The sequence below is a fragment of the Fulmarus glacialis genome, unplaced genomic scaffold (genome assembly GCF_000690835.1).
Source record: "Fulmarus glacialis isolate BGI_N327 unplaced genomic scaffold, ASM69083v1 scaffold8566, whole genome shotgun sequence".
Classification (NCBI taxonomy): Eukaryota; Metazoa; Chordata; class Aves; order Procellariiformes; family Procellariidae; genus Fulmarus; species Fulmarus glacialis.
The window spans coordinates 2,284-28,569 of record NW_009220036.1 but is presented as its reverse complement, the minus strand read 5'-3'; the positions used below and the strand labels follow the sequence as shown (position 1 = coordinate 28,569).

At 38.2% G+C, this 26,286-nt stretch overlaps 1 protein-coding gene across 1 annotated transcript in view; it reads right to left on the bottom strand.

The window, feature by feature from the left end:
* Positions 1-17,054, bottom strand: part of LOC104078816 (serine/threonine-protein phosphatase 2A 55 kDa regulatory subunit B gamma isoform) — a 46,249-nt gene extending 29,195 nt beyond the window's left edge. The window contains exons 1-4 of the mRNA XM_009580600.1: positions 16,952-17,054; positions 16,175-16,340; positions 11,909-12,021; positions 10,060-10,237 (exon numbers count right to left, since the gene is read on the bottom strand). Coding sequence (XP_009578895.1) covers positions 10,060-10,219 — 160 coding nt within the window. The 5' untranslated portion in view covers positions 10,220-10,237; positions 11,909-12,021; positions 16,175-16,340; positions 16,952-17,054. The remainder of the gene's footprint in view (positions 1-10,059; positions 10,238-11,908; positions 12,022-16,174; positions 16,341-16,951) is intronic.
* Between the last annotated feature and the right edge of the window lie 9,232 nt (positions 17,055-26,286).

Genomic DNA, 26,286 nt, shown 5'->3' with positions numbered 1-26,286 from the left:
TAAAAACCAAGAGTATTTTAATGCCTCTGACTATGTTTTTCCTTACCTCTGCAGCAACTAAATAATGGGTATGGATCTTTATTTGGGGACAACTGCATTAGAGAAGACAGAGGGCTAGATAAAGAAATCCATTAAAAGGGTAACGTAATCACATATGTATTCATTCAAGTTGTGTATGGACAGGAGTGATAAGAAAATTAAGTATTCTGATTAACCAATTAATATTTTTATTAAGCAATAAATCTACAGTGCAGTAATTATCCCAAGGCTATAGCTATGCTCAAATCACCTTAAAATTAACTTCTTTAAAAGCAACTCCAGAAAAACTAAGAGACTGGTCTTTGCCAAGAATGCAAAGGCCTCAGCTATAATTAGGTTTTCACAGCCAGGCTCAACTCTTCCAATTTATTTATTTTTGGGCAATGGCTAGATAGGGAATATTTTCATAGCGCTATCCCATGCCCTGAAGACACTGACATCTGACACTCCAGCCATGTATTGTTTGCTTTTGCTGCAATGTACATTTCAGCTGTATGTCAGGAGGGTTTCAGTCAGTGATTCAATGCTAAAATACTGTTTAACTAGCTCTGATACCGCTCCTTTGGCTATCAGATGTGCTCTGTCATCCAATTCTCTCTGACTGGCTAATAGTCAAATTCCCAAGATAGGAGTCAATTTAAGGTGATGAGAATAGTTAAAAAGCAATTGTTTCTGACAAGGATCATAAAGTTTCCTCTGGCAAGAAACAAAACCAAACAAAGAACTTGAAAGACCACTTTTGCAAATTTATTCATGGTTTTCAGAGCTCTCTAAAGCTGGACTTAAAGTCTCCTAAAAGATGCTGAGACTTCTCTGTATTTCTTGAAAACAAATCATCCTTAAGGTCCTTATAGTCCCTACGCACACAGCCTTACTGCTATAATTATTATCTATTATTTGAATTACAGCAGTTAGTTATAAAGACTGCAATTTGCACAAGGTAACATATAAACACACAACTGCTCCTGCTCTAAAAAGCTTAAAAACTGTACTCAATTAAGATACTTTACAATAGAGGATGACCACATCAGAAATAATGTTGTGTCCAAACTGGACATAGTTCTACCTCAACAGAAGCAGAAGAACCAATTCAATGCCTGTTGCAGAAGCTGTATCTACATTAGTGTCTACAAGACAAAGTCATTTAGGTGATCCTAAAATGCAGTTCTCTCTTGGCACTTTGCACTAGGGACACACAGAATTTTTCTTACAAATGAGTCTGTTGAGAGTTCATGAAAGGCTCTGTTTACTATCTGGATGCTATACAGTTCAGAGAAGATGACAACTTACAGTTACACATACTTACCTGTTTACTAATTTTATTCCTCAGTTGACACTAAAAACATTTCTTGTGTGATTTTAATAAAGACTCCCTACTGCATTCTTCCTAAAAGGCAGCAAAAACACACATCAAGGACTTTCCCAGCTACCACATTTCTAAAAATCCTTATTCTGGTGGCCACATGAGATATTTTGTTTAAAGCTTAGAATTCTTTACTTTATGCCACATTTGACTACAGTGGTTACAAAGAACAGGTGCCTGACGCATTGTTTCATTATACACCCACGGAGCCAGCGTGGTCCCCAGTCTAGCAGTCAGAGAATTCTTTCCTCCTTTTACATTCTTATTAATTATTATTTATCTAGTATTACATATCCAATTAGGATGGACCCCTGCAGAATCTAAAACAGTTTAAAGAAAAATCAGCCTTTATTTGATCATTGCTATCTAGTAATACTGCTTAACAGCTCCATTAAAACGATGATTGGGGTTTATTCTGTTAAGAGCTGTCTTTCTTCAGTTTGATGTATATTAAAATATTCTTTTTACAGTGCATACACAATTTTGACATTGGAACTCTGCCTAGCTTTGCTTGTACACATAGGTAAGGTGTGGTATGTAGTTAATATTTTAACATAAAGTGGTTACTGTACTTTGTTTAAACCATCACAGTTTGAGGCTTAATGTTACAAACATCATATAAAGTAAATACAAATTGATGCATGAAAAAAAATACAGAAGAGGCCAAAATGCTTTTCAGTATACCTTTTTTGTCTCCAAAATTACTGGTTAAATTTACTTGAACTCTTATGTAGGCTAACAAAGATTCAGTCACCTTCCTAGCTCTTGAATCTCCTAGGTTGATGCATAACCTTGATATTTGGAAATTCAAGCTATTCTAAACCCACCTGACTACAAATCTGTGTCTTGATTTCCGGTGGGGTTTGTTTCGGATACCATTATTTGTGAACTTCTCAGCACAGTGAGGAAGTCCTCCCAACAACTAAAGAAAATACAAAGTGTTTTTTACTTTCATGCAGTCAAGGATTTATTTCTGAATAAGCCCACCAAGAGGAAAATAAAAGGAGAATATCAGAATTTGGGTGGGTCAGCACCTTAGACAAGAAATAACATATATGTACTTCACCTTGACGGTAGCAAAACATCCTTCTTTCCTCTTCTATAACGACTGTAGTCAGATCACATAGTATAGTTATAGTTGGTTTTCCAGGTCCACAACACTAATTGAAAAAGCCCAAAAATACTGTATGGAAGAGCCCAACTCAGGCAACCATTTATAAACTCGATGTATTTGTTAAGCTTTAAGTCAGTATGCAAAAAGCATGAAAATTCTAGTCAGATATGAAAGACATCTCAGGCCTCCCTTCCACACAGAACATTATCCTCTAGTTTCCTGGGGCATCTGAAAAAGACAATATGAATTGTTTATACTACTTAATGCAGAGAATCTTTCCAGAAATGAAGGACTATTTTTCACAATTTCAAGAATTCTTTTAAGTACCCTTAAGCACCATCCTATATATACAGGACAGCACTTTCTTGCAGTCCCATCAGCAGTACTTTATAAGCTTTATGCTGGAGCTTGTTCCTATTCCTGAGCCTCGATATATGACCTATGATCTGTTGCCACTCATATGTATGGTGCTTTGCTGACACAGAAATATTCAGCATTGCGAATAAGAATTACATAAGAACTACAGGACCTGCTGCCAATCTATTAATTACATCTTAGCAAAACTAAATACTGAACTACACCAGTGTAAATGATCCTCAAGTTACTGGGTGATTTGGTATCTACAGTTGCACAGGTAATTTCAAAACAATTTATTTTTAATGCACAAATACTCTAAGCTGAAAGATTTCAAACCCAAAAGTTAACAGGCAAAGTCAATGGAAACTGCCATTTTGCAGAGCTTCGAAAATCAGATTACTTAAAAACAACCTGAAACTAATCGCTAATCATTGCTAAATGGATAACCACGAATTTCCACCTAGTATAGTCATTTTTCAAATGAAAAACTTTTCCATTGCTTCAGATAAGAGTAACTTAAACAGAAAATTCTTGGGAGAGATAAGCAGGTTTAGGTACTACAACCCTTTTCCTAAATTCATCATCAAATTACTAAATGCTAAGCATTGGCAATGTAAAGATTCGTTTCAGTGGACAATAAAGTTTTTGCTTCTGATTACCTTTTGTAAGGTTAGAATTATCTTTTTTTTTTTTTTTAAAAAACAGTAAATTATTTTTCTCTGTCCATTAAAGCAAGTGATCCCTAGCAAAAAACCTCTATTGGTGCTCAGTGAAATTCCATCTCACTCCATTCTGGCAGTTAACAGGTCCCTACGGAGCAAAGATGTACTGACTTACATTTTTCCAAAACGAAACCATTTTCCTACCATTTCTTCATCTCTGTTACCTTTTTTACAGGATTTCTCTCTCCTGAACAGTCTGCCACTTTATCTAATGCAGAATTAGAGTATGGATGGAAGTAATGGAAAGTGGGATCTCACCGGGCAACATTCAGATTCTGGGTTGAAATTCCAGCATATCTATTTGATTCTAACAGTCTTTGTTTAATTGAGTATAAAGTGAGGCTAAGACTGACTAACCTCAAAATTTTATTACAATTATTTTAAAATATTTTTATTGCAAAGTATTTAATTGTGTTAAAGTATGTCAAGCACTTCAGTAATACAGAGGAGGAAAGATCTCTATCATGACCAGTTTGCAATGTAATTATCAAAGATGAGAAATGGCAATGCAGCAAAGAACCTAACAGTTAAGTATCGATACTTGGTGTGAACTTCGTGTATTCACAAGTTTCACGCAATAGAATTTCTTCTTGTTTATTTTTTTTATCCTTTTTCCTCTACATACTGTTCTTCCCCATGGCTTTGCAAGATAGGGCACTGGAGCCCTAGTAGTTTTAGTTTCTAGTAGTTTACCTCAAATTAGAGTACAATTCAACATTTACCAAAATGCACAGAAAACCTCCAGTTGGCAGTACTCACATGTGAGTTAGGTGTCAAAATCTTTATTTTTACTACTGTCAACTCTTATTTTTACTAGAAGGCCAGTATTCCCATGCTGAAAAAAATGGAGACTAAAGAGTGCGTTACATCAATCCACAATCTAATCAGCTTGTTGAAAATAGCTTTTTTCCCTCAGTTGTTCACGTAGGAGTGTTTTAATTAGAAAAGCAAAGCAACCATTTCTCAATAGTTACACTTTAAAAGAGCTCGCCAAACCATGAAAACAGGGTACATAGTACCTCTACAATCCTCTAATTCTAACTTACAGACCTGATTTTAGCTTTGCAGACATCTTCATTCTCCTTTAAAGTAGAGAGAGACAAAGACAATGCATGTGGGAGAAGGAGAGACTCTGGGAAGTGAAGAATAAAAGAAGAACACAAATTTGAGGAAAAGCTACTCAAATGTTGCTAGTAGCAACTCAGCTACAATATGACTCCATGGTATAATATATACCTTTTAAATACATGATACAGATTGGCCGAATCTTTCTTGATAGAATAGGAAGTGCTAAAATGTATTACACAGAGCTCTCAAAAGAAGAGAAATGATGTCTGCCATCTCCCCAAACAGAAAGTGTATGCTTGAGGAAAACAGTGCTGTGGGTGGGGGTGGCAGCACGTTGTCACACAGTACAGGCATTTTTTCAAGAGCGCAGAAGATGCATCCTTGCGCACACAGCTTGTGCACAGTCATCCTGGCTGAGGAATTTTTATAGAAACAACCTTATCTCACTCAAGGGCATAAATTTGCCAGCTTACAGCTCCACAAATGCCAAGAGAATATTGCAGATTTGCTTTCAGTTTAGCATTCAAATGCTTAGCACTGAGGCAGGTAACAGGAATTTTGTAAGGCTAGCTATCTTCCCCAGCCTGGGGGCTGCTCCCAGAGCACTGTATATGTCCTATATATGCACTATATTCAGGTGCACAACGGGCTGCCACAGACTTGGTCTCCATCAATGTACCATGATATTTTAGTTTTTGTATTTCTTTTCTTTTTTGTTGTTGTTTACTTCTTAAGTAAATTAATTTCCCCAAGATACGGTGCCTAACGATCTGACTATCCATGATATGCTTCAAATACTGGAATATATTAGACTATAAGAAGGCCCTATGGTGATTTGCTAATTAGCTTAACCCTTTTGGGACACAGAAGAAGGAATTTTTTATTAAAGCAGGATAACCCTGGACTATATTGATCTGACTGAGGAATGAGTATTTTAGTCAAGATGAGTCTCAAGATGAGTACATGCTGGAAACAGTGATGTTGTTTCCATAGCAATGCCATGACAGCCTCTAGAGTGAAATAGTGTGCTACCAGGAAATGAAGGGAGTTCAAGTGCTACATAGTTCTGTGAACAATCCAAATACATTCTCATAAAGAATATTTAGTACAGCTAGATAGTCCAAAGATTGCTGCTGATGTGAAGTAAGCCTTATCAGTATGCTTCCAGCAGTCCTGTTTTCTTATTCACTACACCCAAGATGACTTATCTAAAGGCTTAAGCTATGGGCAACACTGCTAAGCCATTTCAGACCGAACATTAACAAATACAGCAACCTTTACCTCACTTCTTTTCCAGTGAATAGTATCATCCATAATTAAGGACACTGGCTCTCGTTCTCCGTAACACAACCAAACACATTAAACCTTTTAGCGAAGAAAAGCCTCATATGTGCAATTATTTACCAGCTGACCTTCCCCCTTCCTTTTCTCTCACCTCCTCCTCTCTTGCCTCCTCCTGCCCAAACGATACTGAGCGAATCTGCTTGCAAGTGGGAAGCAATCTACAGAATTCTCGCATATTCCTCATGAAAATTTACACAGCCATAGCATAAAACTCACTTGTCAGCTTTTTACCCCAGTTAGTGTTTATGCTAATACAAAAGCAAACCAGAAAACCACTAATTGTATTTTATTTGCCTAAGGCTTTACCTAAGGCAAATATTCTGGTAAAATTCTACAAAGCTGATTTAAAATATTTTCCAAAGGAGACAGAAAGAGAATTAACTTAAGATCTGCATTGCTTTGTCTTTTCATTTTCAAAGAAATGAACAATTCTCGTGATTTGTAAAACTGCTAACATAATGGTTATAACCCAACTGTTCTCAAATAAAATTCTACAAGACACAGTACTTGAAAAACACCCTAGCATACCGCTGCTAATCCATTCTTTGTCCAGCGTTTCCCATACAATTTGTAAAGATGTTCAAACATGAGCTGAATGTCCAGAAACTCTACCACTGTATTGGTTGTTTGTGTCATTGCCACAACTAGCCTCTTGGGTAAACAGATTGTAGTTCATTATATGTAGCAGTGCTGCCTCTGAGGGAAAGTAGAAAGACAAATACACATCACTGCCAGATCCCTTATTAACAAATGCCACTTCAAACCAAAATGTTTTCTATTTATTGTTTTAAACGTATTTCAAGGAATCAAACCTTGCATGTAAAACAGCAAGATGCTTCACTTCCATTTTGCATCTAGTAAAAAGATGTGAAGCATTTTTAAAACTGCCTCAGCCTCCTCCTGCCTGTCCCCCTAAGTGTGTTGTAGAAGGCACTAAGCCCAGCAACATTCATTTGTAATTTAAACTGTTTGCTTGGCAGAATTTTTTCATCTTAATATGTCTAGTCCTCATTGCAACCAGCACACCCCATGTTTCTACCAGAAGCTCATCTACTTCCAGGAGTTTTATGCAACTGGGTTTTGTGTAAGACAGATGGGATAGATGTTGAAATCTAGTGGAAAATGTGCCCCTGCAATTTTACAAGGACTTACAGGGCTCTATATGGACAAAAAGATACCTGTGGAAGGACTGATGCAAGTTTAACTTACTCATCTCCTTCTTCCAGTTATCGTGGTCTCCCAGTTAATTTCCCAATATGAGCAATATTATATAACCATCTCACCTTCTTTTGGAACACCCATCTCAACTTTTTTGTTTATCATATAATTAAGTAAAAGTAATCTGCCTAATGATCTGGTTGGGACAACTGAGTACAGATACACCTTATATTGCCTGAAACAGAAGTGGATACAGCCTATTTAACTCAGTCTACTCTCTTGAATACATACTGGTATCCAGCCACAAAAGTCAATCTGCTGCCACCATGGCCAGCTTAGCATTGATCATCCCTTTACCTACTGTTCTGTCCTATCACTGCCTAAATTCTCTCATCACAGTCCTCCCAGATGTTCGTTCATGTATCGAAAAGAAGCAACAATATCTGTATCCCAATCCAGGATAGAAATCTAGTTATCCCGAAGTTATCCGTATAAGTATCCCAAAGCCACTTAGATACAGGAAAAATTTCCTATCCTAAAACCCCGAAACATACTCTTAATTTCCCCCTCATCATCACTCTTAGAACATACTCAGAAATTGAGTGTGGTCCTATAAATTGTATCATGTTTTAACAGTTAAATCAATGATTCAATCAGAAACTCTAAAACACTTTTTATCAGTAAATATTCACCGACAGGGGTGTGCTAATTCTTGAAACAGAGTCCACGCAGCTGTCGCCGAATATAGCAGTTGAACATACAGGAGTAGAAGCAATAACATCCTAAACAGTTACTCAATCTGAAATAATTTTGCTATCCATTCTGTTCTATCAAGACATATGGTAGTAGTTATGATCGTAAGACTAAGTCTGTTTTTCAGCTCTTCCCTAGTATATTGCTAGAATTTGAAACATCATTGGAGGCCAAGTGCTTCTGAAGCCTGCATACAAGTGTTTTCATACAAAGGGCAAATGAAATCTTGTTAATCAGGGCTATGAAATTTATAGTTTTCATAAGCAATTTCTTTAAATTTTCTTCCTCAATTTCCTAATCGACAAAATAGTAGACAAATTCATCTATCTACCAGCTTCTTAATCTTTTGTAAGGACAAACTGATCAACGTATATAAAGAATGTGAAGATAAAAAGCTCTGCATAAATGCCAAGAATTATTTTACACTACCATATTCACAATGCTTTTGTTCTGATTGTATCAATACTCCCATAGTAAGCCTTTTCTTTTCATGGATTTACACACATTTGGGGTTTAAAAATTCATTTCGGGCTGATACTTCTGTCAGTAAGCTCTTAGCGTGGCAAATGACTTAATAAAAACTCATGTTGTCCTCACGAACTGTAATAACTATTTATTCGTTTTTTAAAACTTGTCAGAAACATTTCTTTTGGCAATCCATAGTTTATAAAACAGCTTTTAACACAATAAAAAGGATTGCCAAAAGCAAAGACTTACCTCATATAAGCATTCTGGAATGTGATCTGGTTATCAAATACAGACATACAGAGATTGCTGTGCTTTGTGTGACACTCTGCTCTGCTTTAGAGGAGGAGGATGCACAGTAGAGGAGAACACACAGTAGCCACGTATAAAAGTGTCCAGGACAGAGACAAGACTGGAGGGTGAAGCTACAGTGAGGAAGACACTGTCAGGAGCCACGCTGCTACTCCATATAGGCGTGCTGGTGAACAATTTTCCCACTCTGTTCTCTCTTACTAAAGAATGAAGTAAGTTGTTTGGATACTGAAGGCAGACATAGCTAGACTTTGAAGAACTACATATAAATTGGTCCTATATAAACAGTCATATTGAAGAGGGCACCATTTAGCTTGCTTAATCTAGACAGGTGAAAGAAAAAGAATATGAACTCGGAAACGAATTGAGGAAATATCCCCTGCAATCCCCAGGGTAAAGGCACTTGTCACTTGATCCTGCAAAGGCAGTTCTTTAAGGACATTAAGATTTGTTTGATTTAATGAAAATGTTTCCTGTGACATTAACAAAGCATGGGTTAAGCTCCACAGATGATCTGGGCTCTCAGAGACAGGGAGAACACCCCGTCACATTGGTACTTTCTTTTAGGAATTTGCCCCCAGTAGGACAACTTCACTTGAAGTCTAATAGTCCCTCATACAAATTTACAGAGAAATATTCTTCTAACTTCTTTTGAAATACTTAAAAAGAAATCACCAAAGGAACACAACATTCTGAGCTGGCGCCATTTCTCTTCTTACCGGTCCCTTTATGTTCTGCAAAACACAGAGAATCACTTTTCTTGGCTACATTTTCTTTTGCTCCTCCTCCAAGCCAGGCTGTTGCAGTGCAAGGGGCAGCCTCACAGATGACTGGAATGATCCCACAACCCAGCTTTCCGGGTGATGCCAGCACTTGATACAGCAGTGACTGCACTAATCACAGACACAACAACTCACACAACGCAGCTGCGCCTTACCCCCGAACTGTGCACACCTCGGGCATTAGGGTTCTGGGAAGCAGGATGATGGAGAACAGGGGGCACGGCCAGGGTAAGGACTGAGCTTTCAGCAAAACAAGGCAGAGTAGCTCAGCATGAAAAGTCTTCAGGAAATAACAGTATAGAGTATTCTTGTCAGGTGGATAGTTACCATTCAGCTGGCATCAGTTTCCTATTTACTTGTCATTAACCAACTCCAAGACTGTTATTTTTCACATAAAATTCCCTGATTTTTGCAACCTCTTATCTGTCTCTTATGATACCCGAGCATTTTCTGCCACAAATACTGCAGGGATTCTGATAAGTAAAGGTATATTTTAAAATCTGCAGAAAAATATTTTAAAACAGCTCTCTTAAGCCCCACTAATACTATCAACCCTAAGCAAGGAACCACAATAAAGGATACTGAAGCTCCTATCTGTGATTGCTAAATGCCAGAGGTTAATCCTGAGATCATCCGCTGACATGTATGTCTCACAGTCACTGTTGACGGATATTGAGTTGACATGATAGGTGTGACCATTAGCAAAGATTCTCCGGGGAGTGACTTCTACCATCAAATCCATAGGTTTCAATACGGGCACCTGCCAAAAAAACAAAACACAAAGGGAATAAGATTTATATAATTTTTTGCTAGGATGATGAGAGTTTCAATAGAGAGCAAGCATTCAAAGACGGTGACATTATAAAACTTCTCCACAGTGTGTGCAAGAATTTCCCCATGGATGAATTGCTGGGCAAGGCCATCCCTGCCAAGGAGGAAGGGAGATATAGGAGAGCCATGGAAAGCCAAGCAGAGCGATGAAAAGCCTGGACTGTGGGAAGGGAGGCACTGGAAAGCCTGGACTGTGGGAAGGGAGGCACTGGCAGCTGCCACAGAACAGGCCAGTCCCACAGCAGGAGCTACTGTCCCACATATGCAGGAGGCTCTGGCTCTGACAAGCAGTGAAGTCCTAGTATTTTGCTTTTGCTAACGAGTTTGCTGTTAGTTGTAAATCACAGTACTTTTGCTACCTGATGTCTCTCTTTCAAAAAAGTCAAGTAGTGAAAAGGTTATAATCTCAGCAAAACATAATAAACGAAGTCTTGGAAAACAAAGCCAACATGTGTATTGACACACCATACATACACACATACTCCTGAAAAGCCAAGACCACAGACTATCACTCATCATTGCACCCCCGTTATTTCCCTCTGTGTCACTTCAATGTCATGCTTCAATAACTAGACACTGTCAATTTATTCCCTATTGGTAAAGCATTAAACACTGTAAGGCTGTGGTCCATGATTGGGGCTATGCAATGCTGTTGAATGTGCATCAGAAACAATCTATCATACATCAATCCACAAGATAGTTTAAAGAGGTACACAGAGAAGTTAAAGCTTTGAGTTTAGCTTGCCACTAAAGGAATAAAACAGTGGTTCGCTCAACCTTTGAATTCTCAGACTATAACCAATCTGGAATTGTTTTGTTTGCCTAATCATACAGAATAGAAAAATATTCCATTAATGTAGTCATTTTTACACTTTGGAGGCTTTTTTCACAATAGACAATATTGGCTTGTTTTGGAGGTGGGGGTTCGTTGGTTATTTTTAATAATAAAGAAATACTAGTGTTTATACAAAATAGCCTTCCAGTTCTAACCTTTAGCCACTTCCTTCACCAAAACACCTGGAGTGAATTCAGCCATTAAAGTCCGAGAGCAAAAATCTATTACATTATCATACACACTTATAAGAGTTCCATGACTGCATCTGTTCAGCAGTGCAGAACCTCACGTTCACTGGAGCACAGACTACTGCAAATCCCACTCTTCAGATAGGAGATAATTCTTTATTACTACTGAAAAAAAGATGAGGCTGAAATTTGGTGTACTGTCTTTAACTCAGTTGCTCTGAATGAGGCAAGAATACTGACTGTTTAATATTAATTACAAGTAGAATGCTTCCAGCACACCAGGCTAAAGAATCCTGTGTGAAAGCACGTTAAGTCACGCTGAGAGAATTTTATTAGGAAGAATAAAACTGACATAAACTCTCTAAACATATTTGTGTTGGTCACTATATCATACAGCATTTGTGACTTGAAAATGTGTGACAGATTCAAGACCATTATCAGTCAGCTAAAACTTCAATGAGAATAATCATATATATGCTTAACATTAGGTACATATTTAGATCTTTTACTGAGTTAGCACCCATGACTACCTTCTTCGTACAGAAACAACTGGATTTTGGACAAAGACAGCACTCACCTGCAGTGATGTTACTGTAGAAAGATCTTTAAGTTTTCCTTCTTCATCTTTTAAGTTGTACCCCTCTGGTCTCTTATCTCTTTCAGTAATTTTCCATAACTTGATTGTTTTATCTTTAAAAGAAAAGACAAACAACTGTCAGCATAGGAATTCTGAATGTGGTTACTCACCTTTCACAATATATTTCTTAAAGAAGTTTCCACACCTTGCTTTAGACAAGTCCCGTGCGGAAACAGTCTGGGTCACTTAATTTTGCACATCCAGAAAATGTTGCCAACAGAAAAAATACTCATAAAGCACATCCCATACCTTCAAACCGAGTCAGAGGTTCCTGGCAGCTGACAGACCATGTAGAGCATGTAGAGCACATGCTGCTCTCGTATCCAACTTGGCAGTTTGCAAGTGGGACAGACCAAAAGCACTCAATGCTCACTGCCGAAGTTCAGTTTGACAATTTGACTTTGCAAGGAAATAATCTTGATATTAAAGCCAGTTTGCTAGGTTACTTATAAACAGCACAAGAAGAGCATGAAGTAGACAGACAGACCAATGATACCTGCCTGACCCATTGTGGGAATGGGCAGTGGTGTATTGGTGTAACATCAGAAGCTCCAGCAAATGAAAGGCTGTGTGAAAAATGAGACATTTCTCCCTCCTAAGGGAAAGTAGCTGAGAAATAACAGACAAAAAAACCTGAGAGAATTGTGTTGTAAAGGTAAGAGAGAGAAGTGGGGAGAAAAATATATTAATCTTGCATGCAATGGAATTAAATCTAAACTCTCCTTTTTTCATGATGGGTGAAGCATATGATGATAGAATAACGATGACTCTCGTTTAGCAAAGAGCCTCTGAAGCCAACAAATAGAAGTTTTGAACATTTCAGACGGAGCTTGTCCTTGTTTTTGTAGTAGCTGAAGCTGCAGATTTCCCTAACGTTGATCGTCCACTTCCACTCTGGTCGTGCACCCAACGACCAACCCTAACACTCCATAGGCTGAAAAATCAATGCCAACTCTTCTCCTGCAAAAAATCTGTCCCCAAGCTTCTAATGGTTGTTTCACTCATCTGTTCATGGAGCAGCTAAAGCCTTTCCTTCAGCTGCCACCACAGCTTTCATTAACCTCAGTTCCTGCATCATTTCTGATTTCGTCCCACTTTCTTCCTTTATCCCTTCTTCCCCAAGTACACAGCAGAGCATAATTCTTTCCCCGGTGTGGCTCATCCAAATACTTCTTTCAAATGCTAGTACAAATCATTTTAAAGGCAGGATATACGAATACATGAGTCATTTTGCATTTCTATAGCAACTTTAACTTTGACCTTTTTTTGTTTCAAAAATCAATCCCTCCACTATTCTGAGTGTTTTTACTATTATGCGTCTCCTAACAAGATCGATATGCTAATTTTCAAGCAACAAAAATAATACAATTGATCAATCTAAAAAGCTCCATTTAAATATTCAATACATTTCGTTTGTATTGGTCACTAAAATACATAATACTAAATACTAAAAATACATATAGATCACGTAATGCACTTGGGATTTTTATTACATGTAATGCTTATCTATTCTAACATTTATAAATACTGCAATTGTAAAATGAATTGTAAGAAAAAACACAAACAATTTTCCATTGTTGGACTTGACTGCTATTGATAAACGTATCCCTTTCCTGAGTGAAAACTATTTTATTAGTGGTTAAGGCTATCACGTGTTGGTTTTCTTCTCCTTCATCTGCCTCTAGACTTTAAAAACTCCCTAGAAATTCTAAGCATGCTTGTATTTTGCAAAATATATCTGTGAGGTTCAGTATTCATTCAGTCTCAAGGGTGTTGTGAAGTTTAAATTAATTAATGCCTGGTAAGCAGTCTGAAATCCTCAGATGAAAGGATCTGTATGGGCCAAATTCTGATCTACCCGATGTAGCTCACATCGAAAGTGGCCCCAATATATTCTGGTACAAAAGATACCAATGAATCCTAATAATTTATGATCACACTACAAAATCAGTTCAGTTTACAGAGCAAACCAGAAATTTGCTAACTGCAAGCACTGCAAATCCACAGTGGGATTCAAAAGCCTTGGTGGTTTCCTTCTGCCTCCATTAATTAAAACGCTGCAGTCAAAGGTTAGTTGATGACTTGGTGGTAACGCGTGAACTGGAAAGGAACCAAGATCCCCTGTGAGAGAGGTGACCTGTGCAGGAACAGCCTCAGACAAAAGTCCTCCTTAGGAGGACGGAAACAGATTTGGGCAGGTGCGGACCTGTCAAGTCTCATATGTTGAGGGTGAGATTTAGACGGACTCTCCCCTCGTGTTCCCTAACAGAGGGATGCTCCTTCCAGCAAATTCAGCGGGCACTGTCCACCTGTGCCTGCGGAAAGAAAGGGTGCTGTTTCACAGTTCTCACTTTTCTGACCAAAACTGCGCTTTAGATCCTAAACTACCAGAGACCAAAATATCAACGATTGCATTAAAATATCAGGCTCAGAAATTAGTAAATATAAACCAATACTCAAGATGTTTCTACAACGTGCCCAATATGAGCATGTGTGACATGCTACAAGTTAGAAAATGAAGAATTTTTTTTAATATTACATACTATCCCTTTTTATAGGCATGGAATTGATATACATTGTCAATGACTTCTCACAGGTAATCTGTGAAACAGCAAGGAATTCAGCATGGGCCTTCTGTATCCTGAAGTTAAAACTATCTTTAAGAGTAGGGCAAGAGGTGAATCTTCAGACTTCAACCCTGCTGTACCAGGAAGCTAGGAATTCCTCCTTGGCACACAAAAATGTTTCGTAATTCAAAGCCAAAATCCAAAGGCCATGCCAGGGGCACCACTTCTGTTCTCCTCACCATAAAGAGGTCGGGATGCTCCAGAATTAAGAAGGGGGAAAAACAGAGGCCAAAGGATTTTGCCAGGTCCTAGGCTTGCTCAGTGTTGGGTGCAACTGGATTAACCCACAGCAACACTAAGACTGATTATTTCTTCCTTTCTCCCCTCCCATGTTAGTATCAACCAGAAAACTGATACAAAGGTCTACTAGGCCAACCTAAAAGCAGTGTATCTGAGGACTCGGCTGTATTCCTCAGTGTTTCCAAAAACAAACTTTGAAATGAAAAGGGAGAGGTTTACTTTTAATAATCTGCTTTTGTATCATGCACTTAGAAGAAGCCGTTCTTAGTCTAAGTTATCTGAATAGAAGGGATATTTTGACCAAGGGAGAAGCGCAGAAGTAAACTCCCTTAACTTCATAATTAGCTGACTAATCATTAAATTAGCACAAATCACCTAGCTGTAACAGATGTGTTTCATTTCAAATATTGCAGTGCCCCCAAAAAGTCAAAAGACAACTTTAAGGAAAACAGACTGCAAAACATAAAATAATTTGCTATCTACTGTGAATTAATGTGAATATTTTTTATTGCTATAAATTTTAACTAGAAGTAATCACTTTGCCTTAAAGCGTCAATTCCCAAAGGTGAGATTACACTATTTTCTATCAGCAATTCCCAATTATGCTCAAACTTCTACAAGAAAAATTCTTTTCTGATTACAATGAGATCTAAGATTTAAAATTGGATAGTTTTGTCTCATGCATCACCAGTGGTAATAAAGGTTGTGGGTGTCCAAATGTTTCCTAAATAACCCTGTGCATGTTAGGCTTCATTTAGTTTCTTCCCCCATGTCACATCTGCATATCCCCTCTTAGCAATAATACTGCATTTTTTAAATCAATAGGCCTTAAGCACGTTAGAAAGATGAGTCGGTATCAATATCCTATTATTATTCTTACCGCCTTCCAAAGATTTGTGTAACTCTTTAGAACTTGAATAAACCATTCTAATGTTAATGAATGAAAAGAAATTCATCTCTCTCACCTACATTCATTTACACATCTACAAAGAACAAAAGTTATGACAAATACAGCAGACAAAATTCTAAATCCCCAGTGAAACACAGCTGCTGAGCAAGATGATGCCTCTCTCACAAAATTTGTTTCAGGATAACACTGCACGTTAATAGCAAAAATGGATAGCTCTCTAAATGTCTATGGATAGTCAATAGGAAAAACCCTACGACTATGAATAAAATACATAAATAACAGGTATCAGAGTCAGTATGACAGTCCTGGTAAACTCTGAAAGAGGAAATTACTAAAACAGTAGATTAAAATGAACAAATATATACAGTCAGCACTAAAATGCACAAGAGCAGAATGCTGATATGTCCTGTATACTCTCATCTATCTTACCATTTGTTGATAAAAGTGAGTGAGCTGCATTTTGCTGTGGTAACCACTTGATCTTGTTTATTTTTTCTTCTATCTCCAAGCTCTTCAAATAATCAAATTCAGGTTCATGGCTCTGGAAAGTGCTGTAAACATTGTACTCCCCCTGATTGTAAGGCTCATTTTTACTCTACGGAGAATAAGAAAAACAAAAACATGTGGTTTATGATGGCAATATATCTCCATCTCTTACGAAAGGTGTATAAGCAGCCTTATAACTATAAAAATATTGAAAGCGTAATTTAATTTCTCATTTAAAACATGATATTGACAGATTTGTTTCTACAGGAATTAAATTTCCTGTAAGTATTGAAGCAACATTTAATAAAAGGCAGAATTTTTGAAGAAATGTCAATTATTCGGGAAAGCTTTCTACAAAAGATAGTGCAGATGGACTGAATTTAAAAGTGAAACATAAAGGTATCACAGCAAAGGTGTTGTTTTAAATGGAATGGGTCCATCAAACAGGCAAAAGCTATTAAAACAATGCAGAAGTAAAACACAAACAACCTTCTTTTTTCTCGGCTTAGAATTTTGCAGCTTTGAAGCATTTTTGTTTGGGGCAGCAAACTTCCGAGTAAAAGATCCTTACCCTCTTTCACTTCCTCTCCAAAGAGGTGACATTCTGTTTTACTGAATCTTGAAATTATAAAGTAGTTTGTTAGTTAGATCCAATTAAAGTATTAATAAAGCCAGGTTTTAGCAACCTATTAAGGACCACATTATTGGTAACTTACATACCTCAGGTTCCCTTTGGAATATAACAACCCGACCCCCCTTGTCACCAGTAGCCAGCAGTTCTCCAGTGTGGTTGAACTCAACTGTAGAAATAATATCAGCTGGAGGGACAAAGAGAAAAAAGGCAAATTTTAGACTGCTACTACAACACAAAGCCGCTAGAAATATCAAGCACTCCACAAAAAATGCAACAAATGTGGGATTTGAAGGAATACAGATGAATTCAACAGCAAGTCACTAATGCAAACAGGCTGCATGCCATTACAATCTGAGGTTGCTACACAATGAAACAAGTGCAAACATACGAGGCAAATTTGTGTTTCCAGCACATCTGGAGTTTGGGAGCGGAGGAGATCTCTGGAGAGGTTATGCTTCAAGAAGAGCAATCTCAGGCTGCTGCTACAAAGCTTTTTTCAGTACTGGAGATAGCAACAGTATTGGCCTCCTGCTATTTCCTCTAGCAAGGACCAACATAACATCTCAGTCCTGTTGCTTGTATTAATTATTCTTCACCCTTTATGAGGGTTTTAATATAACCCCCTAGCATTAGTTTTGTCAAATATGTGTTTGAGCCAAAGCAAAGTATATTTAGCCTGTCCTACCACAGAGGAATGAAGGCAAAACCAAAACTGCTCACTGTGCAACGCTAGCAAGAGCCCATTCAAATCATCATTTTCAGTAAATCATTTCAGCACCATAAAAATGTGTCATCAGAAGATAAAAAGATCCCAGTCTCTTCTTTTCCTAATTTTCAACAACTCCCTTTCCCTAAGCAGTTGCATCAGCTCAAACAAGAAACCTCATCAAAACCTGCGGCCAGTCTTGAGTACAGATTATTATACATCAGGATGAGAAGGGAGAAAGAGACTGTAGGCGCAAAAGAAATGGTTCTTCTGTTTGTATGACAGTAAATGCTAGAATCATAATCCACGGTTAATCCTACACTATTGGCATAATTTAAATTAAAATGCCTAGTGCAATAGTAAATTAAGAAGCCATCATATATACAATCGCAGACAAATGCAGGGTATTACTCAGAAACTGCATGTCTGAATCCTCTATAATGATCAGTATTCACTCATCAGAATCACGGGCCAGATTTTTAGAAGTGTCAGTAGTTAGCAGCTCCCCTTTAGGCATAAAAAGCTGTGGTTTTCAAACACGTTCATCATCCATCAGTTTATACTGAGAACAATGACGCGACAGTGGGCTAAGCTCTTTTAAAAACCTAGTCCCAAATGAGTTCACTAAAATTCAAAGGGATTGAAATAACAAGTGGATGTACCATTTACTTGATACATTTTATGAACTGAAAACATCTGTTCCCATTATTCTTTTAATAAACTAGCTGTTGAGTGTTAGAAAGCTTCTATTGCCAGTAGCTCTCATCAGCAACACAGCCATCCAAAAGCCAGATTCTTACTGGAATGTTATAAACAATTCACCATCTAAAAAAGGAAAACTTTATCCTAATCATGGTAAAGAAAAATAGCTTTTGATTTTTTTAAGAAATCTTCACCATCAAATTCTTCTGTCTAAAAAACCACACCAACAAAAACTAACAAACCTTCCTCTTTTTTTCCTCCACACACTACATATATAAAGGAGGAAGGGGAAATCATAAAGCGTGTATGTACTTTTCTTTTTTGCTGAATAAAATGTATGGATGTGTAGACTTTGAGAAAAATGGAACATGACAACTTACAATATTTTGGGTCTAAACCCAAAGCTTCTCAAAGTTAATGGCACTTGATTTTTATGTGGACTTCCACAGATTGTATATTTTATAGGTAATAACCCCAAAAGCCCTAGTCTTATTAGAGTACAGGAGGAGTAGAGAGACTCTGCTTATGGTTGGTGATGCTCTGGGGCTTGGGATGGGTTGAGTTTGATCTAAAAAATTGCATGTCTTTTTTTTTAATCTAAACAGCTCATCAACTTTTCTGGCATGTAAAGTTCATTTCCAGTGGAAGAACATTTCTTGGCTATTTTGTTCTTATCCTGCAAAATTCATACTGATAGTAGGTGTGGGCTCCTGCTTATAAAATGATACCTGCATGATTTTATTCATTTAAAGCTGTATCTTACCCCAACCATACAGGCAGAACTGCAGAAGTCTCATACTGACAGTCCTTTCAGAATGGAGACCCTTATCTTAAGCGTGCAATAGGGCAGAGGGGTAAATGCAGAGGGGAGGAATGTAATATCTATTAAAGTATGTGTGTATTTGTGTGTGTGTGCGTGCACATATGTAATGTATATGTGATCTTCTCAACAGGTCACAAAAGAATCAGATAAAATAACTGTGCAAAAGGAATAAATGGCATTTGAACTTGTATGTGTGAATACACTTACTATTGGCCTGGAATACTTCCACAACGGCATGAAATACTCTTCTGTATGGTCACAATGGTCACAAAATATTATATTGCACTTTACAGAGGGCATCGGCCAATGCCCGGTAAAGTCCACAGGAGTATTCAATAATAACTGAACCAGATTTATAATAAAACAGCTCTGCATTTTGTTATTATATTGCATTTGTCATTAAAATACTGCATGCAGTTAAGTGATTACTGTTCAAAGAAAAGCAGCTAAAACATTAAGTATCTGTGGGCAGTGTGTAATGATGTTGTTCTGAAGCAAAATTCTCTCTCCCCCAAGGTCTTTCTTCCAGATGCATCCCTCCTTTCTACTAGAAAAACTAATTCTGAACTGGAAACTACCTATCATTTTTAAATTAACTTGTTCTGAAAAAGAGCAGATCCAATATTCCGACCTTAGAGGCTATGCAGCCTGTTGGTAAAAAATTACCCTCGAATTGGAAAATCACTTTTATTGATCCTGTAAATAACAGCTGAAAACAACAGCCAAAAAAAAAAAAATCTTATCCAGCACATAGCAGGCGAACATTAGTCATGCTGTTTTCAGAAAAAAGATTAGCCAGGCTGGTTCTTCCTAAGACAGAGGAGGTAGAAACAGAATCAATCAACAAAGCTCTTCATACCCTTCTGCAGAACATTCCCCTACATATTTATTAATGCTGTAGCAACATCAGCCACTACAGTCCCATCCTGCAGATTCTTCCACTGGAGAAAGGCCCCCTGAGCGTACAGAGCAATTAACTACCAGATTTCACCCTCTCCAGGATATATAAATGCTCCACAATGGAAGAGCTGATGAATTTGCATGTACAGTAAGCCCTTGGGAAGGGATGGCAGAGATGAAAGGCTCCTTCCAGCCTTCTTCTGCACCACACCTTCCATATCTCTGCTGGCAGTGCCAAGCTTTGCACTAACGATTAGGATTATCAGAGACAGAGATAATTTACCTATTAAGAACAATTATGAGTAACCTCAATGCCAACGGGCAAATGTTTCCAATCAGATTGCAAATCCCAACTTTTATCCAATATTAATCTTCCTACTCCATTTTTAAATTCCCCATTTTGTCTATGCAGAATTGTATATAAACTTGGATTTAAAAGTCACAATGCTCAACATTTTCACTCAGTTAAAAAGCACAACTTGGAAACTCAAAATACAGACGCTGACTGAGAAAAGCAAACCGAAAACCTTCAAAAGACAAAAATACTCCAGGGGGGGATACACCTGGTCATCTGTTTCACATCCTGCCGCAGCAAATTGTTCCAGCAGGTACGACGCATGACAGACTTCATTCCCCAGACTAATTTTACATATTCACAGAAAGACATCACATTACTCTACAGCTTAAACTGACAGGAAGCTTTTCCTGATCCAGTCTGAAGTACTTCATTCCCTGACTCCCAGTCACCTCTGCCCTTTTGTACCTCACTAACTAATTCCTCTGCAGCTTCACAATTTACACTCTTTAAATGTGCTTAATGGCTATGTTGTACCCAACAGCTGCTGCTGCTTAGCTAGATATATTCAGTTTTTCTAATAGATCTAAGTCTATCAATGTACATCTGTGCACGTCAAGATATCTCTAGCTGATTGTAATGCTGTTCCCTCAACTTCATGAGTTCCAGCATGGACGCAGGCAAACGAACCCTCCAGCAGCCCTCCCTCAGGCTCAGTGTGGGGTGGGATGAAACAAAGGTTGGTACACGTAGCCCAAATTAATTCTGGCCTGTATTTCACACCATCATATAGTTTTTGTTGTTCACTTTCTAGCCTCTTACAGGTTTATTTTAAGGGTTTTTAATAGCTTATTCCTATACAACACAAACAGGTCCAAATACCTTTACAATAATTAGAAAAGCCTTATCTATATAATAAATCTTTGCATTATTTTGGGGCACTCTCGCATAATTGCATGCCATTTTCCACTAGTATGCACTCAGCGAAGCAAAGTCTGAACATACTCATCTTCATACAGTCTTTTGGTCAGAAACCTCAAGCAACTCTAAGAAAAAGTTGGCTATAATTTTCTGTATGTTACTTTTACTAGTAATTTCTATCTTTCTGGGGCCTTTCATTTGAAGGTCTTTATTTTGCTTCAGAAGATCAGGAAAGCAAAGAAAATTTCAAAACTATTTCACCCAGCACAGAAATGCAGCTTTTTGGACAGCAGTAGCAAGTTTTGAGGGCAAACAACATCACGTAACGGTACAGGGAAAAGAAGATCAGAGAATACAATATTCTGTTGAATTGCAGTGTAATCCTGATAGAGAATTAAAGGATTTGGAATGGGCCAGAACATTGGAATTAACATCAGTACTTTTCTAAAAAAAAAAAAAAAAAAGCTGTGAAATCCTACCAGCCAGAACAGGTCAGAACTTCTCCTTTATAGCACGTCCACCACAGTCAGCATGGCAACACTGTCGGCCTGAGCTGACTGAATCAGCATCTAGGTCAGGTTTTTGTTGTGCGTGTTCCCAGTGGCTAGCCGGCAATCTTGTAGTCTACGTTATTTCAACCAAGTTCTGACCTGGCCTAACCTTGGTTTGTGAAATTCAATAAGATCACAGCACAATCTGGCGTGGCTGCAAGCAATGTTCAGTCATACTGATACAAAAGTCCCTGAGGAGCATAATCTGGAAGAAACAACAAAGAAGCTTGCAACAAAGAGAGCCATAAAACAAAAGGACAAATGGTAGATAAAAGAGGAGTAGTATTACAGTATCTAATGTGAAGGGAAGGCTATTACAGTGAGCTGCGTTGTCAGAATTTAGTTTAGACTTGGACAAAAAAAAAAAAAGGCGAAAGAAAAAAAATGGATGGAAAGAAAAAGCCTGCTACCTTTTTTTTAAGCTAAAGTTTCAAAGGTTTCCTCAAGCAGCTAGAAAACAAGGTATGCAAAACCTCAAAGGTATGAGGGTCAGATGAATCCTTCTTTTCTGAAAAAGCTGGCACAGAGATCCTTGACAACAGAAAAATTTCCTACTTGAAGCAGCAGACTCTGTAACACACATTTATTCTGGTTCACAGCGGTGTTACTCACCATCTTGGATCCAGGGATTGTATGACACCAGACACCACCCCTCACAATTCAAATAAACACAATGCAAAATCTCATACATCACACTGTCCACCTTGGCTGGGTCAGAAACTTAATGCTAAAAGCCAACACACCAGAAAGCCAGCTCCACTCTGCTGGCAGACAAGACATTTTGTTGACCTGTACAAACTACCTGATCACCTCTCCAAGTCACCAAAACAACATAGGATACAAGCCAGTACACAGTTGGGTGGCCGTATGAGAAGGACAGATGAGAGAAAAAGAGAACGCAAGGATGCACGAGATGGAGCATGCAAGAGAGAGCATGCAAACATGTTTAAAAGAGCAAGAGCATGACCAAGGGCGCAAAAGAGCGTACGTGAGAGGGCGTATGCACACACGAGAGCTTGAGAAAGCATGAAAGAGCACAAGGAAATGCCACAGCAGAAGATAAGAAAGTAGTTTGAAATGAAGGATCTATCTGCCCCTTTTCCCCTGGGATTATCTGTCACCTTGGCAAATCTTTCGCTTTGCTTTTTTTTCCTCATTTATTATGGCTTTAAAACCTGACGGAACTTGTGCTGCAAAACGGTAAGTGTTTGCTCCATTGTTAGATATACGGGCAATGCAAAAGACAACAGGAAGCTGATTTCGGCCAAAGCAAACTTTGAACATAGATGCTAATAGTGTAAGTGCTTCAGGGATCAGCGAAACAAGGTGATCAATCAATAACAGAATGAAATCCAGAGATGTGTGTCCACTACGCTTCATGTAGTTGTTTTCCTAACTGACACCTTGCCCACCTTCATTGCTAGCAAGGACAAATATATCAAGGGCAAAATCCAAACAGCCCCATTTAATCCTGTCAAGCAAGAACAAGGAAGTTTATCAGGCTAAGTATCACCTTTCTTCCTGAGTATAACAATCTCTTCCTGATGTGAAATCCAAAACCACAGGGTCAAATGCTGAACAGCTCTTGAAAGGCTGCTTGAAACAAGAACACTTCAGCTGGGGATTTTAGTACATAATAGTAAAAAAAAAAAAAAAAAGGAAGTAACAAATTTCCTAACCTCTAATCCTGGCAAGCACTGAGCAAATCTTTCCCTTTTATCCCTCTTTAATCTCCAACTTTTGGATTTTAGAAATGCTACACGTACACGCCTCAGTGGCCTGCAGCAGCCCTGGCTGATCATGAGACCATCACGATACCGCTGAGTTTCACAGGTCCATGCATCCCTATATCCCCAGGGACCACAGAAAACACCTTCCCATTCAGAACATTTGAATGTAGGGTCAGTGCTCACTCAAAGAGAGAATTTACTTGAAACAGAATCTAAAAACCAAATCCAAAATTTGCACCCCCTCTATGAGCACCCACGACCACTGTGATTTACTGTTTCTAGCCTCAAGCTTTAATAGAGTTGGGTTTTTTCTCCAATATTTTTGTATGTATTTTTTTTAAGAGCTTAGAAAATGTTTTCAACAGCTTTTTAATCACATGCTAATTTCTAGCTGTATTTCTCAAATTAGAAGATCAGGAAATGACACCCAACTAGTGGAGCACAGTCAATGTGAAAAAATTTTTTTTGCATACAGGACAAATACGTGAAATAGATCATCTGGGTTCTGTGCTCTGTGCTAAAAAAACACTTCATACTGAATACAAGTCACTGAGATTCAGTTTTTCGTAAAGTGACACCCCCACACTTTTATTCCTAATTTAAAAGCTCAAAGCCCTTATTTCAGAGGTTCTGGCACCCATTTCCCTCCTGCAGAGTACAAGGCCTCCAGGAAAAGAGGCCAAAGAGACTTGACCTTCTGCCCACTGAGGTAAATGGAAAGTTTTCCACTAGTTCAGTAATAAATAAGGTCAAGGAACATTTGTCAGATGTGGTGTAGCTGAAAATTAGGACACATTTCTCAAAATTTTGGCTACAGTTTACATGCTCTTCAGTTTCTTCATGTTCAAGGTGACCTGCTTAGATCAGTAAGAAGTTGCAAAGCTTCAGTAGTTAGTTCTGCAGAATGCCTAATTAACGTTACTATTATCCTTGCTGAAGTCACTAAGTGCACTGCTTTGTGCCTTCATAATCTGAAATACTCAGTGGACTGATAAAAAGCTTGCTACAATTCCTTTTAATACCTATTTAGGGGCTCCCAAATAGTGGTACTGCATCACCTGCAGTAACGAGCAGCCTCGCGGTGCTGAGACTGGCAGCCCTCCCTCTATAGCAACAGGCAACGCAGGGGTGACTCCAGCCCGGCTCCAGCAGGTACCTCAGCCGCTGGGGATCTCCAAAGCAGCTAAGCCTGGGAAGCACTGATCCCTCCATCCTGTTCAACCTGACCAAACTGGAAAACTCACTAGAAAGGCTTTCACCTTTGGTAAATCTAAGCCGTTCGGTAACACTGCTCATAGCTATTCTTACAAGCAACACTTAAAACTAAGAAAACGCTGCAGATCAATCTCTATCTTAGCATAAAGATACGCACAGAAAGCTTCTAAACACCACATCCCCTAAAAGCTTCTTCACCGCTTACACTGTGTAACGCAGGCTAGTAATTTACTCTTCTGAGATTTCTGGGGGAAAAAAAAAAAAAAAAGAAGAAAATGCAGCCGGACCTTTCTTCCTTTCTTTCTGTGTTTGCTGTCAGATGAGGCAGTCATCTAAGCTAAGGATTCAGCAACAGGCTTGAAACACTCCACTTTATAAACATTAGTGCAATTAGGAAACGTGCCAGTCCACTCCTCTTACCAACCAACACTGAAGGGCAAAAAGGAAAAATCGCCACGGGCATCACATTATGTATTTACAATTTCCAGGGCGGGGTTTAAACTGGCACTCAGAGAAGGAAGCCTGCCTGAGCTGGGAGCTTCGGCTCAGCTCCATGTTACTTCCCACCGAGGAGCTGCACAGCCTGGCTGCCAGCAAAAGACAGATTAGAAATGGTGCTGCCAAGTGTTAAAAATGCTAGGCAACGAGGTTTTATTGAGAGCATAGAAAGACCTTGAACCTCACCCCTCGTTTTGTAGCAAATAAATGCCAAAAATGGAAAGTGTACAAATTATTAAAATATACTAATTTTACTTTCACTGTCAGAAGTGATTATGCTTGTGCATAATAATTGCAATGATCTACAATAAGCAAACATCAAGTTTTGCTAAAAGGCTATTATAAAACAAGGACAAAAAAAATCTCACCCATATTTAGAATTTTAAAGGAAAATCATTAATTTAAAATATATCAAAGAGTAATTAAAAGTCATCCAAAATTTAAAATACAATCCTGAATAACCAGATTCAATGAGAATGTTATTTCCCATGTATTACATCCAAACTTCAATAGAATTTCACTGCCAGCTGGTTCTGAACGACTTTTTTTTTTTTTTCATCTTAACCAAGCAATTAAATTCCAAAGGCAAAGCTCTCGGTAATTCTGTCACAGCAGTTCTCATGTTCAAAGCGCTTTCCTGGCATTAAACCCCCCAGCAATCCAAGGAAGTCAGTAAGGAAATGTTAGCATTCCCATTTTACACAAAGGAAAAAAAATGAGACAGATACTCCAGAATTTTATCCAAGATCAGAGCAGCAGTTTTGATTATACACATACTAAGGGACAGATAATCCAGGCTGTGGCTCAGCAAAACATTTCTATTTAATAAAGCTCTTAATCACTTGTCTAGAGACTTAAATGTTCCTGCATTCAGTTCAAATGAGTATGCATGTTGTTAAATGAATATACTGATGGAGCCCTAAAAAACAAAGCCTCACAATACCGTGTGCCTAGGAAGAAAAAGCCCCATTGAGCAGGCTTTTGGGTAAAGTGGGGGGGAATATAATCTTAAAAATCATGAAAGGCTGGAGGTAGGAGCTGGACTAGAGCCAGAGTCTTTAAGCACAGAGTGATGACAGG